The sequence below is a fragment of the Meriones unguiculatus genome, assembly GCF_030254825.1.
Source record: "Meriones unguiculatus strain TT.TT164.6M chromosome X unlocalized genomic scaffold, Bangor_MerUng_6.1 ChrX_unordered_Scaffold_30, whole genome shotgun sequence".
Taxonomy (NCBI): Eukaryota; Metazoa; Chordata; class Mammalia; order Rodentia; family Muridae; genus Meriones; species Meriones unguiculatus.
In genome coordinates this window covers 3375001-3391058 of record NW_026843706.1, presented here as the reverse complement: position 1 = coordinate 3391058, position 16058 = coordinate 3375001, and the positions used below count along the sequence as shown (strand labels likewise).

Here is a 16058-nt window from a genome sequence, read left to right as displayed (position 1 = left end):
GTTGACTCCACAACTCAATTACCTCATAGTGTCTCCGAGAAGGCCATATCAGTCCTTAGAGTACTCAACAAATATTGAAAAAGAAAGCGGGGGTGGGGGGAACCTCATGGCACATCCACACAGAAACAGCCTGAAGCTGCTTCTTACAACTCTTGAACATAAATAACCTTTGAGTGTCTGTATGGGATAGGAAATTAGGCTTTCCGTACAACTTCTCTCTTCAATTCTCTGCTCCTCTAGTTTTGGTAAGATTATACCATTTTGGAGTCAAACTAAAAAATAACATCTTGAGGACAATACTTCCAAGAATTTCCCACATGTTTTATCAACTTACAGTGACATGCTACTACAATTACAAAATATGTTTCCTCAGAATAAGGCAAGAAAAGCAAATCTAAAGACATATTTTAGGTTGAATAAAGGGGAGGAAGATTAAAAATCCCAATTCAGGGCTAAAGGCTATTATCAAGAGCTTGTTTTATTCCGAAAGATCAAAACATAAGTTTCACAAAGCTGGAGTAAAGAGCTTTAGATGTTAAGTTGTGGTGTTGGTGTTGGTGGTGGTAATGGGGTTTAGGGGTACAATTCCATTTTGGGAGCAGCACAAAAATAACAAAACCTCTATAAAAGAGATGAGCAAGTGGGCTGTGAAAGGAATGACCCCACACATATTAGGAAAGCAATTTGCACCTACAGATCTCACTGGTATAAACGTTCTTCATCAAAGAATTAAAACCTCAATGGAAAGCCATTATATATCCATGACAATTTTTTGTAGGCTATCTGTTGAGCTGATTAACAAACAGGAGTGGTTAACCTGGCACACCATGCACCATAGAGATACTTTTTTAAGTAGGCTTAGTCAGCTAATCTTGTTGAGATTTCTCTCATACTACTTATTTCTTATTCTCAAAATAAATTAAGAGGCTTCATTCAGAATTCCCTGTAGTCTACCAGCTTGAATTTGTTGGGTGTCTTTGATTGTCTCTTGTCTTTAGATTCCCTGTCTTGCTTTTTCAGATAGTGCTGTGCCCTTTAGTATAGGTTCCCTGCCTTGTCTTTTCAGATTGTGCTGTGCCCTTTAGTATTTCCCGTTAGTCCATGTCTGGAATAGCTAATTATATGACAGCGTAATGCCTGCCCTTACAAGAAGAAACGGCAAAACCTTGCTAATTCACACCAATGACTGAAAGATTCCTGTGTAAGTTAGTGAATTATGCAAATGAGCAATAAGTGAAGAAAGATGATTCAAAGTTGTATTTCATTCATTTATTTTGACAAGTGTAGTTTAGTCTTAATTATTTCACAAATTTCTTTGTAGCATACTAATAAATGTACTGTGGCACATTTGTTGAAAGCCCTCACTAACTGAGGCCAGATGGTGCTCCCAAGAACAATTTTATAAATATAGACTCAGGCTTTGACCCCCTCTTTTATCTTGAATTTCATTGACTTTTCAGCAATGACTTCTTTTGGCAAGACAATATATAAATACCAATAAGATACAGAAATTATTCCAGCACCAAATACTGATTTAAGAAACAGATTAAAAAAAAAAAAACAGAAACAGGTTTTTCTTATATTTTCAACATGCTATTTTCATCAGTCATGCTTTATTTAAAACATTTTTATAGTCTATAGTTATAATGATAATCGGATTTTACATTGCATCTAAATCAAAGTGGAACAGTCTGTCATTCATTGCTTTTACTGGTTCTTCTTTTTTTGAGACAGTGTCTCCTTAGGTAGTCCAGGCTAGCCTGGAACTTGCCATCTTTGCATAGTGTGCAGGTTACAGGCATATATCAAAAGTGACCATCTATCCCTGTTAATTCCTATTTGATGTTTTGTCTTACCATACTTCTTTTCTTTTAAAGTTAAAGACATCTGTTTTAAGATAAGTGGATATATCACAGTATGTAACATTTTCATGTCAAAATACTTACATTATTATATTCTGAGTTAAATTATTTAAGATAGAAAAACATTTTGATATACTTTTGACGGATGTATCCTGAAGGATGGATCAATTTCTTTCGAAGTACCAGCAATAGTTACAGTGGGGAGTGAAGAGAGATTGTCCTTCCAGTGTGCAGTCCTGGGCTTAAAGCTGCATACAGATCAACTCTTTTAACAAGCACTTTTAGGTTAAACTTCCAATTCAGAGATGCATTAAAATCATCAAGCATTTGTCAAGGGAGGTTCTTTGCTTTGTAAGAGGTAGATGAGTAGTGAAAAACAGATAAAACTTAGTCTCAAAGTAAACAACTACATCTGTGCTCATTAAAACCTCACCTACTCTGTGAGGCCCAATTCAGATTCCATCTCTACCTGGAAACCTCTCCTGAGACATATGTTTAGATACTAAGACACTTCAGGATTACTTTCTTCTATTAGAATCATTGGCCTCAGGTTAAAGTTTCCCTACTAGATTAAGAGCAGGAAAGCTATGGCAAAGCATGAAGAGTCTGCTACTTTAGATCCTCAAGCCTTGGCAGCTGGAGAGGGCCATCTCGTCTCTTTGAGGTATTTTGCTCATCTAGAAAATGCCAACTACCCATATACCAACAGGTGTAAATGTTCTTCATAAACCGTAAAGCCAAAGAGCTGCAGAGGTAGCTCAAAGGGGAGAACTTGCCTAGCATGCACCAAGGCCCTGGCTGGGTTCCGCCCCTAGCATCACAAAGTAAAGTAAATACCATCACCACCTCCTATAAAAAGCCAGCATTTAGAGAGTAAAATGCATGAATAAGCAAGTGGTCAGAAGTAGATTTAACCTCTAGAAGCAGAAACTAGGTATTGTTTATTATATGTGTGTCTTTCATAAACCACACAGGGCAGATATTAAGACATTCTCACTGAGTGAACTAGGTCAAAGTTCAGAGCACACAGAATAGAAAAACAGACTTCAACAAAGACCTGGCTTTGTGATCTTAGTTGTGAGTTTGGTTTTACTATCATTTCTTAAAACAAAAGTATATTATCAATGTCTAAAATCAGGCAGTGACTCTATCATTTTCGGAACACAGTTGGGTTAGCCTTAGTTCCAAAGGAAGGCACTAAGGCTCCCAGGGCTTTGGACCTGTAAGAATGCAATCAGCACTAATTCAATTAATCCTGTCTTGTTACCATTACTGTTGGGTGTAAGGTAAGAGAATGCAGGTGAATCAGAATACATGAACAACAACCACAGGAAGAAGTATTTTAAGATGAGACAATTGATGACTTTTTTTCAGTATATGAAGGATAGAATATAGATATAATACAGAATGAAAAGCTAAATGGGGCCCAACTAATGCCGAAGTTGACATCAGATCTGGGCTTGGGGGCTACAGAGAAAATAGCAATATAAAAAGGCCATTCATTATTAGTCTTCAAAAGTTTTAGCTGATTCCATTCCATAATTATGAAAAATTTAAGGAATTATATAAAATAATGAAGACACGTCAATTTGTAGAAAAAGCAAGAAAGGAAAGCAAAACTAAACAAAGTCAGTATAAATATTATGTCAGTTTTGAAATAAAATCTATATTACAATGAGAACTAAAAAAATGCTTAGCTTTTAAACGACTAAAGGCTGTTCTGGTCTGCATAAGTACTTGATAAAAAAAAAGTAAAGTAAAGAAAATGCCATCCAATAAAACAAGCAAAAATTAAGCGTCTATTTGAGAAGCAATGCTGTCTTACAGAGGGAACATACACACAGGATGAGGAGAAATGTTATCAAGACAGAGTGAAGACAAATTAGAAATGACTAAGACATTATATTCCAAGATAAGTGAAGGAAAGAACATGGCATCTAAAAATAATTCTATTGCTTAGAGACAAATATGAGAGTCAGATTAAACCTGTATAAATCCCAAACACTGCTAAGAACACAAAATGTTTCTGAAAGACCATAAATCCTCTAATTTGTTCCAAGCATGTTGCTCATTAAAAGTCATATCCATTAGAAATTTTAACTGATATGAAAAGTCACAGAGTCAGCTAGGAGTGTTACACAGAGAAATTATGTCTCCGAGAAACCAAAACCCAAAAACAAGCAAACAAAGAGTGATAAAGTCAATAATTGATAAAACTAAGAAGTCTTCTTTAGAAAGCTCTAAGAGAAAACTGGAATATCACCTATCTTAAAGACTACAGAGAAGAACCTTTTACTATTTAAGACTGTACTGCTAAAAGAATTAACTGTGATAGATTTTCAGTGGTTGTCTCAATACACGATTAGTGAAAAAGCACTAATCTGGGGAAAGAAAATTCATGGAACTATATCTAAGTTTCAAATGCTTTATTTAGATAGCAATAGATTATGTAGGTTGCAAAATACCCATCACTTAATATTCATTCCTATACCTATTTTTTACCCAAAAGCCAAGCAGCGATTAATATGCATTTCTGAAACTTACAGTGCATGTTATCGTGCTACTTAAAGGATCTACTCGCTTCTCTACCATGAGTATTATAAACCTTTTCCTCCTAATTAATGTGCAATTAATTCAACCAACCTCCAATTACTCTTCTACAACACTATCCCACTTAGACAATAAAGCAGTCTCTAGGATGGGTTGTAAACCTAGGCTAAAATAGACTCCTACAGACCAAAACAATTCTGGGATTCCTCTCTGTAGTGTAATTTAGATGTCATATCTAATTTGCTGTCATGACTATTGTTTCACTGTGCAATTTGCATGTCGTTTTGAATGGTAAAGACATCATAGCTTTATTAAATTAAATCTTCTGTCTTTATTTAGGGTCTGATGTTACATGTTTGTGCATTTATGTTTACGTGTCTCAAAAGCTGCTTGACATCAGGTAGCCAGAAAAGGATATGCTCTTTTGATATGTTTTCCTAAACCTCAGAAAATAGAAACATAAACAGGAAAAAATTCTAAACTTAAAGAAGCAGAATACTGTCAGTTACTATTATTTCTTTTAAAGGCAGAGGTAGCTAAATAAACACTCTTGTTATAGATGGCCTAATGGTTCTATAATCTAAGTGCCTTGATTATTAATTCTAATGCCCAATTAAAAATTTCTCCTTACACTGAATTGATTCTATCTTAAACATAGGTATTATAGCACAACTCCTAAATCATAAAGAAATGAGAGTGCACCTCAATATTAAGTCAAAGGGACCCATACTACAATACTCACTTTATTGTTTGTGACTGTCCTTGTTCTGGCCCATGAGTTCAAGTCCTAACACCATGACTAAGACCAAGCATGAAAAACCTTCCATTAGACCACTGGAATAGCCTTTTAAGTAATTTTTAGTGCATGAAATTTCATAAAGTTTTTACTAGATAATTACACTTCCTGATTTTGTAATTAGTGGAAGTACATGCAATTACATAATAATTATGATAGTAATTACATAATTAAGATGTATAATTATGTAGTAAAAAACATCATGGAAATAAAACCATCTACTGCGTAAGCACAATACATTTTAGAAGTAAATTCACCAGCTCAACTGTTTAAAAATACTTTCCTTCAAAATAAAGTGATTAGCTTACGTTATGATCTAACTGCTTCAAAACTGTTTAATATTTTTTCTCTCATTGGTGATAGAAGTGTTTATCCTGAAAGTACAAGAAGGAAAATCTGAACAGGTCCTTCTCACTTTTACCACTCCAAAAAAAAAAAAAAAAAAAAAAAAAATCACAGTATGTTTTGCAAATGAAGGCTACCAACCACTGTTTTATCACCTAGACACTGCAACACTGGGACCCTTGTTTGTGCTGCTGTGCTTGTTGCTATAAAAAGGGAAAAGAAACTGCTCATTGAAAAGACAGTAATAAGAAAACTATAGAAAACAAGTCAAATGTCTGTCATCATAGCATGCCTCTGGGTCCATGAGTACATAAAAATGCAAAGGCTGAGTGCATATTTAAAGAAATGGGCTTAAAGAAAAGACACACAATTAGAATCTGGAAATTTACTTCCCAAATGTATGACAACTTTCACGTACTACCTTAGTTATACTAAAAAGGACGACAGAAAATGTACAGAACCAAGACACTTTTAGTTAAGGGCAAAGCAATTAAAGTGACAATTTCCTGGAAAATGTAGTCTCTCTTCTGTTACACTGTTAGTTAAAAACAAAACAAAAACCAGACAGTACGCAGTGTAACAAAGCAGTGTAAAGGGCTCCATGTTTTGTCATTGTTGTAGTAAGCAGAAAACAGAACATAAAAATCAGCTGCCAGAAGAAAAGTAAATTTCAAACTACCATTTTTAGTAGCAAATGAAAAAAAAAAAAAAAGGTTCATTTAAAAAAATCGACTTGAAGTCTTTACAAATATGCTAAATCAGTGTTTTAATGAGGTCCAGAACATCGATGGCGAAACTTCACTCTGGGCACACATCAAGTGGCCCTTATATGAAGTGGGTGTAGATCTACATTCCAGCTCTCTCTTTTATAATCCTAAGAGGTTGAAAGCTATTTTGAAAGTCCCAATTCACTTCAGAACCCTCGTTCTTTCTAGTTACGAAGAAACAAATTGGATAGGGCTCATTTTTTTTTCGCCTTTGTTGACTCCCCCAACCTTCATCAAGCAGCTACATTTGCAGCTTAATTAAAGAATATATTTCAAAAGACCAAGCAATGGTAGGAAGTCCATTTTAAAACTTGAGCAGGACTCCTGGAATTGGCATATTTATCATTTTTGATTATAGCTACAAGGATGGTCTTAATGAATGAGCAAAATGGAAGTAGACTTTAATTATTTGCAGGGAAATTTCTTAGATCACTGCTTTACAAACCTTAGTATGCCTAGGAACTACCTGTGGAGCTTGTTAAAATGCAGATGCTGATACAGCAGGTCTGGGAGGCCTGATAAATTTGCATTTCTAACAAGACCCCAGGTGATGCCAATACTGCTAGTATACTGATCACATTTGGAAAAATTCAAGGAAAAACTAGATGGTTTGCATTCATTTATATGTTGTTTTCACTCCAAATTGCAAATTGTTAGACTAACAATGTTACAATAACATTTTACAATGAGTAAAATTCTTTATGAAACTGTAGTGTTCTGAATTTGTCTTATTGTTTATAACTTTGAAATTACATAAAAGTAAAAACATCCATGTCATGTCCAGGCGCTTGCATTTGAGGGCTGTGGTTACCTATCCAAGATTAGGCCTGCCAACTTCTCTTGTGGATGGATGAGGGGCTCAGTTTTAATGGTTGTGGGGTGGGGATGTGATAGAAAAATAGACATTTTCTTCAGCAGTACAGCCATTGGTAATCTGCCCATGCTGATGCAAACAACTCTGTTGGGGGTTGGTCTGATGCTTGTATTTTGATGCTAATTACTGGCCCCCAAGATCTGGTAACTGCTGGGATACAAAACCTGCCTAAGACATTATTCTTGGTTGGTTGATTAAAAGGCCTAAAACCTGGGGCAGAATAGGGTAGGCATGTCTAAGGTTCCCAGGCTTAGTGAAGAGAAGAAAAAGGAGGACACTGAAGTGGGTTAGCATGGAGAAGAAACCACGTGAACTGGAAGGAAGGACTCCAATAATGGTGTGGAAAGGTCCAGATGAAGAATACAATCAAGTAATTATAAGATTATGGATGGAAGACAGCCCAGATAAGGATGGTTAAGGAGGATGGCACTGGATGGGGGCTGGGAGATTATTGAGACAACATAGGTGAAATATCTGCCCAGCCCAAGGTAAATAAGGCAGTTATGAAATTTTAATAGTTGCCTGTGTATTTTGATTGTGGTAGTGGGTTAAATAATATGGATGCAATAATTACAAGGCCCAACAGCAATTTCATTTACAGTAACACAACTCTAATTAAGTTCAATGTGATGCACACATGAAGCCATCCAGAAGTTGAAGGGATCTCAGTTGGAAAGAAAGAGTTTATAGCAAGAAGGGAACAAGAGGAGATAATGGGAAGAGAAATATGATCAAAATACATTAGTTATGTATGAAATTGTCAATAATTTAGAAGTATAAAGAAGAAAATAAAAATGACCTATAATCAACCCAGATGACTATAAAAACATTTTAATGTTTATTAATTTTCTCATCTTGCAAATCATTACAAACTTGCTTTCCACTTTCACATTACAAAGTATTTCCTAAACACACTTAAGAGTAAAATTATGTAATATCTACCAATGACAGCAACAATTCATTTCTCTATTTTGTTGTTTTGGGCTGTAGTATGTGTGTGTGTTTTCTTTGTTTTGATTTTGCTGCTCTAAGATTATTCCCTGTGATTTCAAGGTTGTAGTTAACTTCCTTAGGTAGCCTGGCGGACTGGTTAGATTTTTATCATCAATTTGATATAACCTAGAGTCACTTGGTAAGAGGAAATCTCAACTGAAGAATTGCTTCTATGAGAATGGCCTGTAGCCATATCTGCAATAGTTTGTCCTGACTAATAATTGATTTGGGCAGCACTACTCCTAAGCAGGTGGGCCTGGAATGCATAAAAGGCTTGCTAAGCATAAGCCAGCAAGCCAGTAACAGCATTCTTCTGTGGTTTCTGTTCCAGGTTCCTGCCTTGAGTTCCTGCCCTAGCTTCTCTCAATGATGAATTGTGACCCAGAAGAAAAGCTGACATTAAACCCCTTCCTCCTCAAGTTGCTTTAGGTCACGGTGTTTAGTCACAACAAAAGAAAAGCTTCAAAATTCTTTACATGTATCTACAATCACTTCCTAAACACAAAGGAAAAGTAATTATATTGTGACCTGACAAGTTATGAACTCCTATCAAAAACTTTCCTTGAAACTACAGTGGAACACTTATATTTTCTTTTTTATGTATTTTACAGGTATACTTTACCTGGCATTAATTATTAAAAATAAAATTTCTGGAAAAAAAAAGCCAGAGGTGATCGATAAATGACTACAAGTAAATAGTATCTCCCAGATAGAGTAGCTGTACATATGAACTCATGGTGATTATGATAGCATTGACAGGACCTGTACAAGTTCCAGCCAAACCAAATCCCAACATGGGGGAAGGTAGACATCAAGTCTCACCAGTAGGCTCAGACTTGTTGACAACTGATAGCACCCTGGAGAGATTTTTTTTTTAAGTTTAAAATATATTCCTGGTAAGTTGACCACATTCCAGTGGAAGGCCACACATCCACAAATATATGGTTAGCACAAACTGGACTTGATGGGCATTAAAAAAAGACACAAAAGTTGGGCCCTTGGGAAGAGGGGTAGTTGGGGGAGGAGTTGGGAGATGCAAATGAGTATGATCAAAAAACTTTGTACAAAATCCAATTTAAAAACCTAGAAAACCAAAAAGAGAGCTTAAAAAAAAGCAAGTTTTGGGGCTGTTGAGACGAGTTACTTGGATAAATACATTGCTCCCAAGACTGACAACAACCTGTATTTAATTCCTAGAACCCACACGGCAGAAAGAGAACCAACTTCTGCAAGGTGTCCTCTAACCACCACATATGCGCTCTGGAACGGATGCAAATGAAATAATAAACAAATGAAATACAGTAAAAATTCACGTTTTTTTCAGAGCAAGTTTTTTCAGGTTTTTAAGACCCTGACTTAACTCGTGGTCTTAACAGTAAAGTAAATGGACCAGACAAGCACTCTGCACTCTGTGACACAGCTTTGTTTCTAATGCCCCAAAGAATTGAACAAAGTAAATTCTAAGGATGTCAACTGGCTGAGAAGACTCCTGGGGTTCTTTGCTACTTTTATTTCAGTACTTCTAGCAATAACAAACCTCTCCTGCATTTTGACTTTAGCAGCTCAAGAAATAGAAATCCTTAACACTGAAAAGGGACCCGACTTGAGATGCTTAGAAATCTCTAAATTGCAAATAATTTCTTCTGCAAAACTCTTATCTTCTAGTTTTCAAAAAGACAGTACCTTCACAACTCCCTTCATGTTTTAGAACTAACTACTGTCTTTTTCAGAGACCATTTGCAAAGAGTAAAGTGAGCTCTGCTCACTTTATGAGGAAACTACTCGGCTGACAGCAAGCACAGAACAGGACCCTGAAGCAGTCAGTTCGCCCTACCAATTCAGAGACCTGACATTCTGTGTTCAAGCTTGGTATCAGCCACAGGTCATTTGCCTTTAGTATCATTTGCAATGACTGCAATCTATATAAGTAACACGCAAATATCAAGGAAGTTTTACAACTTTAATTTATGGCACACCTGAGCCAAGGCAAGCAATAAAGCAAGTTATTCTGCTTTTCTTAAAATCACTCCCCAGTAATAAACAGAACTATTCTAGGAACAATTCGCCCCAGATCCTTGAAATTGCTTGTGTGACCTTGTTTTCCTCCAGGAATTCTTTAATCAAACATTTAGTGATTAAGCTACAAGATGCAGTCCTCTGTCTTGATGAACTTAAGTGAAAGAGAAAGCAAAATAAAACACTCGAGACTCCTCAAAAAGGTCACAGGGGAATGTAAAGGATGGAAACATTTCCTTAATTTAATTTGTTCATCAATACAATGCTCCTTCCTCCCAGGGCTGTCTTGAGGTCCCGTTTCACCTGTGAAAAGATACTGAGAAATAAAAAAGTACCTTACAAAGGGGCAGTCTAGCTCTGGGTGGCACTAACAAAAACGGCAAATACTGTTGGTATGGCCTGTAATTGTATTAAGTGGGAAGAAGAGGCAGAAATAGTACAATGAGTTTGGGGCCAGCCTGGGCTATGTTGTGAAACCTTGTCTCAAAAAAAGGTAAAGAAATAAGAAAGCCTGTAAGAGATATCAGCAAGCATAAAGGAAAGACTGAAGGAATAAAGCAATAACAAAAAAAAAAAAAAAATGCTGAAAATTTTAAGGAAAAACCAAACCTAAATAAAACAAGAAAGCAGGCAAGCTTGGGGCCTGATAAAAGAAAAAAGAAGAGGTAAGACTAAAACTCAAAGAAGTGAATGTAAGGCATCCTCTGGTTCAAGGTCCAAGAACATATATGATCAAAGAACTTTGTACAAAATCCAATTACAAAACCCAGAAAACAAAACGAGAGCTGTAAAAAAAAAAAAATCAAGTTTTGGGGCTGGTGAGATGAGTTACTTGGATAAATAAATTGCTCCCAAGACTGACAACAACCTGTATTCAATTCCTAAAACCCACATGGCAGAAAGAGAACCAACTTCTGAAAGGTGTCCTCTAACCACCACACATGTGCTCTGGAACGGATGCAAATGAAATAATAAACAAATGAAATACAGTAAAAATTCAACTTTTTCAGAGAAATGACTCAACTCATGGTCTCAACAGTAAAGCAATCTTTACAGGTGCAACAGGAAGCTGCCCACAGTCCTTTGTGAAAAAGAAACTAAAATGGGGGTGGTATGTGATCTGAAGATAGTCTAACCAGCCTAAGCGGCCTCCCATTGAGAAATCAGACTTCCTAACAGGTGCTACACACATGAAATTAAATCACCATCTATTAGATATCTATGTTATAAGTTTAATTCCCTTCTTTAAACAGGATCCAAAATTCTTAGGGCTGCTATTCTGACAAATGCAAACTTATCAAGTAAACTTCATGTTATGCTGTCTCCCTAAATTGATACTTAAGTATTATGACTGTATTTGGAACCAGGCTCTCTAAAGACATAATTAAATTAAAATCAGCACCTCATAGTTGGTCTTAATTCAGTTTCAGCAGTGCTCTAATGGTGGTGCATGCCTTTAATCCCAGCACTCAGGAAGCAGAGTTGGGCAGATCTCTGAGTTCAAGGCCTGCTTGGTCTACAGTGTGGATCCCAGGACAGCCAGGGCTACACAGAAAAACCCTGTCTCATATTGCCACAATACATGTAATGTGTTTGGGGGGGGGGATATTCACACAGTAAACACAAAGAAATACCACCATCTGCAAGCCATGGAGAGGCCTCAGGAGACACCAACCCTCTGGACCTTCCAGCGTCCAGAACTGTCGGGGAGTACTTTCCTATTGCTTAAACCACAGCCGGTGGTGTGGTGGTGTTTTGCTATTGCACTCCCAGTAAATTAAAATTCCATATAAGAAATGATGACATAAGAATAGCTAAGCATCCAGGAAGAGAAAAAGGTACCAGATAACAGACTTCTTTCTAGAAATAGACGAAAGCCTGAACTGAAAGAGCAATTAGTGTTCCCTCTCTTTGCTTAAGGCAAGTTGATCAGGTTAGCAGTAATAATATCATATTTAGCATCTGATGAATCTGTCTTTCCCCAACAGACTCTAAGGTCATCCAGGGCAGAGAGTATCAGCTACTCATCGGCTTTCATTGACATAAGAGTTCACACTCAACACATAATAGAATCTATAGATAATGTTGTGTTTACTATTTCTGCATAAACAAAAAATGGTTCTGTTGAGAAAAGAGACCCTTTTCTTTCCTGCATTTAAAAGAAGACAATTCAAGTACCCAGGGAAAGATGTGAATTGATTTCAGGTTTCCCCAAAATGCTCACTTATTCCCAGTCAGGCCAAGGCACCATGGGACCAGGCAGTCAAATATGAACATTTTATGCTGCCATCCTGGAAATGGATTTTTACTTCACATATTGCCACAGTGTTCTTCTAAAACCTCCTTTGGCTCCATTATGCCATCTGTGCACATTCTGGAGCAGTTACAACAATAATGCCAATGTCCTACAGAAATAAGACTTTTTATAATGTTATGTAGTTACTGCGAGCATGCAGTAAACACTTCTCCAAAGTGAGTAACAATCTTTAAACATTTTAAAGGAAAGGGGAAAATACCAAATGGGGTTAATTCACATTATGGACTAATGGCCTGTAAACTTTCATTTGAAAGTGAAGTACAAGAAAAAAAAAAAAAAAAAAAGCTTTGACAGCTACTTTTCACTGTAAAAATACATAAACCTCTTTCAAATAATTTGTACGGTTTTCCCAAGTCAAATTGCTGGGTTTCAAACAAAAATTAAAACCACCACCCAGTTATAGCCTTTAAAATATAGGCTTTATGAGGGAAAGGGTAAGACAATCTTAGCGAAGGAAAAGTTGCTAGGACCTGCAAGGAAAGTCGAGTCTACATCAAACACTTCACACTCTCACACGGGGGCACTTGTTGACAGAGGGTGCTTACATTTCATTGTCTGTGATGGACCTGTGTTACACTGTCATTTTTCATGGAATTCTGATGATAATTTCTACTGGTGTTCTGCCCTTGGTCCAAATTGCATAAATAGATTTGCCCTCTGGTTCCTACAATTTTTATCCCCTGAAGAGCAACTTAAAAGAGAATTTCATTTCAAACCATAAAGAAGTGAATATTACATATGTTATTATGAATTTAGAGAATTTCTCCTTCTTATTGTTCTCCCTAGCATAAAAAGCATTCTTATTTCCCATTTTCCTCATAGACTACAACTTGTTTAAATTCTCTTTTATTTGGAAACAATTCACCTGATCTATTCAAGATACTTTGGACAGAGGTTTTCTTTTTGTTTTGAGAGATGGCCTCTCTATTATGTAACCCTGGCTGTCCTGGAACCTGCTTTGTAGACTGGGCTGAACTTGAACTCACAGAGATCTGCCTGCCTCTGCCTCCAGGGTGCTGAGATTAAAGGTATGAACCATCATGGCAAGCTGAATTTTTTTTCTGGGTATGTATACATGTGTGTGTGCGCGCACACACACACACACACACACACACACAAGCACATGCACATATGCACTACATGTGTGTGCAGTATACATGGAGGCCAGGAGAGGATGCTGGATACCCCAGAACTACAGTTACAGATGGTTGTGTCATGTGGGCACTGGGAATTGAACCTGGGTTCTTTGCAAAAGCAGCAAGTATTCTTAACCAAATCTACAGCCTAGAAAGAGGTTTTCAAGGTGAATGCTATGTGATGAAACTTTTTAAAAGGTATAGCTTCTAAGACGGGCATGATAACTCAAATCTGTAATCCCAGAACTCAGGAAGCTTAAGGCAAGAGGAGGACTGCTCTAAATTTCAGTCTACAAAAGTACATTCTAGGCCAGAATGCCAGTATGAGCTACAGTAAGCCCCTGTCTTAAGAAATATTTTATACACACACACAGCCCATAGTGAACTTTGAGTGTATACCTCTTGATACTACTTTTTTGCTATTACTGAGCAGGAAGCTTCCAAGTGGCTACTCTGTTCCCTCCTGTTTCTGGCAAAGCCATGTGTACTCTTGACGTTCTCCAAAATACTGGAGACTCCAGTGACTTTCTACATTCTTCTTCTCTGTCTCCAGTAATGACAGGACTTTCTTAAACTGCTGATCATATATGATCAACTCAGCTTCTCACAAAAGAATTTAAAAGCTGTGTTCAAGAGAATTTTGTATCCTTTAGGTGTAAAAACATCAAATGAATTACCTAGGCTAGATGCACAAAGAGGTTATGAGAAAGCAGGTGCTCATATGCTAACCCAGAAAGAGTTTAACAATTCTAAGAGAAACAAGTGCATTCATCAGAGAATCAGAACTCCATTTTCTCCATTCATAAGTACCCTACAGGGAAAGTATTTGGGGGCAAAAAGGAAAACTACAGGCTAGACAGTAGCCACTAATGAATGTTATCAAGCCTATTTATTAATGGGCAGAAGGAATTTTAGTTGTAAAAATGTTTTCTTTCTAGGGACAGATGAACTAAGGAAATGAAGGAAAGAAATAATTTCTATAGTTTCTTGCAGATAGAAAAGGTGAAGTCACTTATAAGTAGAGTTGAAAACATTGACACCAAATCAAGGCCAGCATGGGAATTCTTATGTGAATAAATCCAGCCATATTTATAGGGTTTTATATGCTGTTGAGGTTGCCTCCAGCCTTACTACCGACCAACAAAGCCTTGAATTGATATTCACCGACAAACAACATAAACACTCTGTAGGTAACTAATAAGAAAAATGTGTAAATTTGCCTTTTTTATTTTTTACAGGTAATAGAAAAGTTGTCAATGTGATTTTCAGGTAGGAGAAAATACATGCACTTGTCATGACATTTTCAAATACTTTAAGTTATGTAACAAAGCTTTCCCCAAACCCATTAAGTCCCACAGTGCCTGCAAGTCTTGTATAAGGAAATGCCAGGTGCAGAGGGCTCCAGGCAGCATCTGATCATATGGGTTGAGACACCTATACATTCTCTTAGGATGGAGTCAATAAAAGAACTCCACCCCACTCCTCTCTTTCAAAATGAACCTAGGCTTTTAGTGAACAGCGGAGACACACTCCAGGTCTATTTTTTTGTGCTAATATCTAGTTTTTGTAGGCCCAATGATCACATTGCCTATGCTTACTTTATTACAATTACTAAACTCTATAGAAAATAGCATTTTCAAAATATAGCATTTAAAGAGTCTTTTTTGTACCGTCCCTCCCCCCAGAAGCTTGCTTTAATAGAGAACAATGTGAGACAGGCTGTGGGGGCTAAAGCTGGGGATTCCTATGCCACCGCCCCTCATGCAGGGGATCCCTGTGTTCACATAGGCCCCTACAGCCTGCTTCTGAGACAGCAATATGATGCTGTGTGAACAGCCTGACACAGTAGGTCTGGCTTTTATGATGCAAATTTCTACTTTAAACTCAAAGGTAATTACAGTATTTTAACGTACCTTTCTCGTGTTCAGTAAGTTTCTCCAGTGCACAGTCCACATCAAAAATGTACCGGTAAAAGCACAGCTGGGTGTACAGGGACTTGTCAGAATACTGCAATATAAGAGAAAATAAATGAATACTACTATGGGGGGGGTGGAGATCACACTCAGCAGAGTGTATTCTCTAATTTTAACTTCCACATCAAGCAACATTTTGTAAAGAAAGGGGGTGAATACGGAGAGGTCATACTAATGGTTTGTCCCTCTCATATAACGCAAGTACCTTTCACAATTCAGAATAAATCCTGCCACTTCGATCACAGATTACTACTTGCAAAGCTTCAGACTGATTACCCCTGCTGTCAAAAAACTGATTTTGTCAAATTGCAAATTCCTATGCACCCGTGACAATTTGTACTGTTAATTGGGAAAAGTGGTACTATGCTTCCGAACTGGGACCTGTCCACGCTAGCAGGAAGTTAAACAATTTCTGGAAACTGTTTAACA

General features: G+C 37.0%; 1 protein-coding gene across 1 annotated transcript in view; it reads right to left on the bottom strand.

The window, feature by feature from the left end:
- Pola1 (DNA polymerase alpha 1, catalytic subunit) overlaps window positions 1–16058 on the bottom strand; it is a 299642-nt gene that overhangs the window by 47259 nt on the left and 236325 nt on the right. The window contains exon 36 of the mRNA XM_060376744.1: window positions 15570–15663. Coding sequence (XP_060232727.1) covers window positions 15570–15663 — 94 coding nt within the window. The remainder of the gene's footprint in view (window positions 1–15569; window positions 15664–16058) is intronic.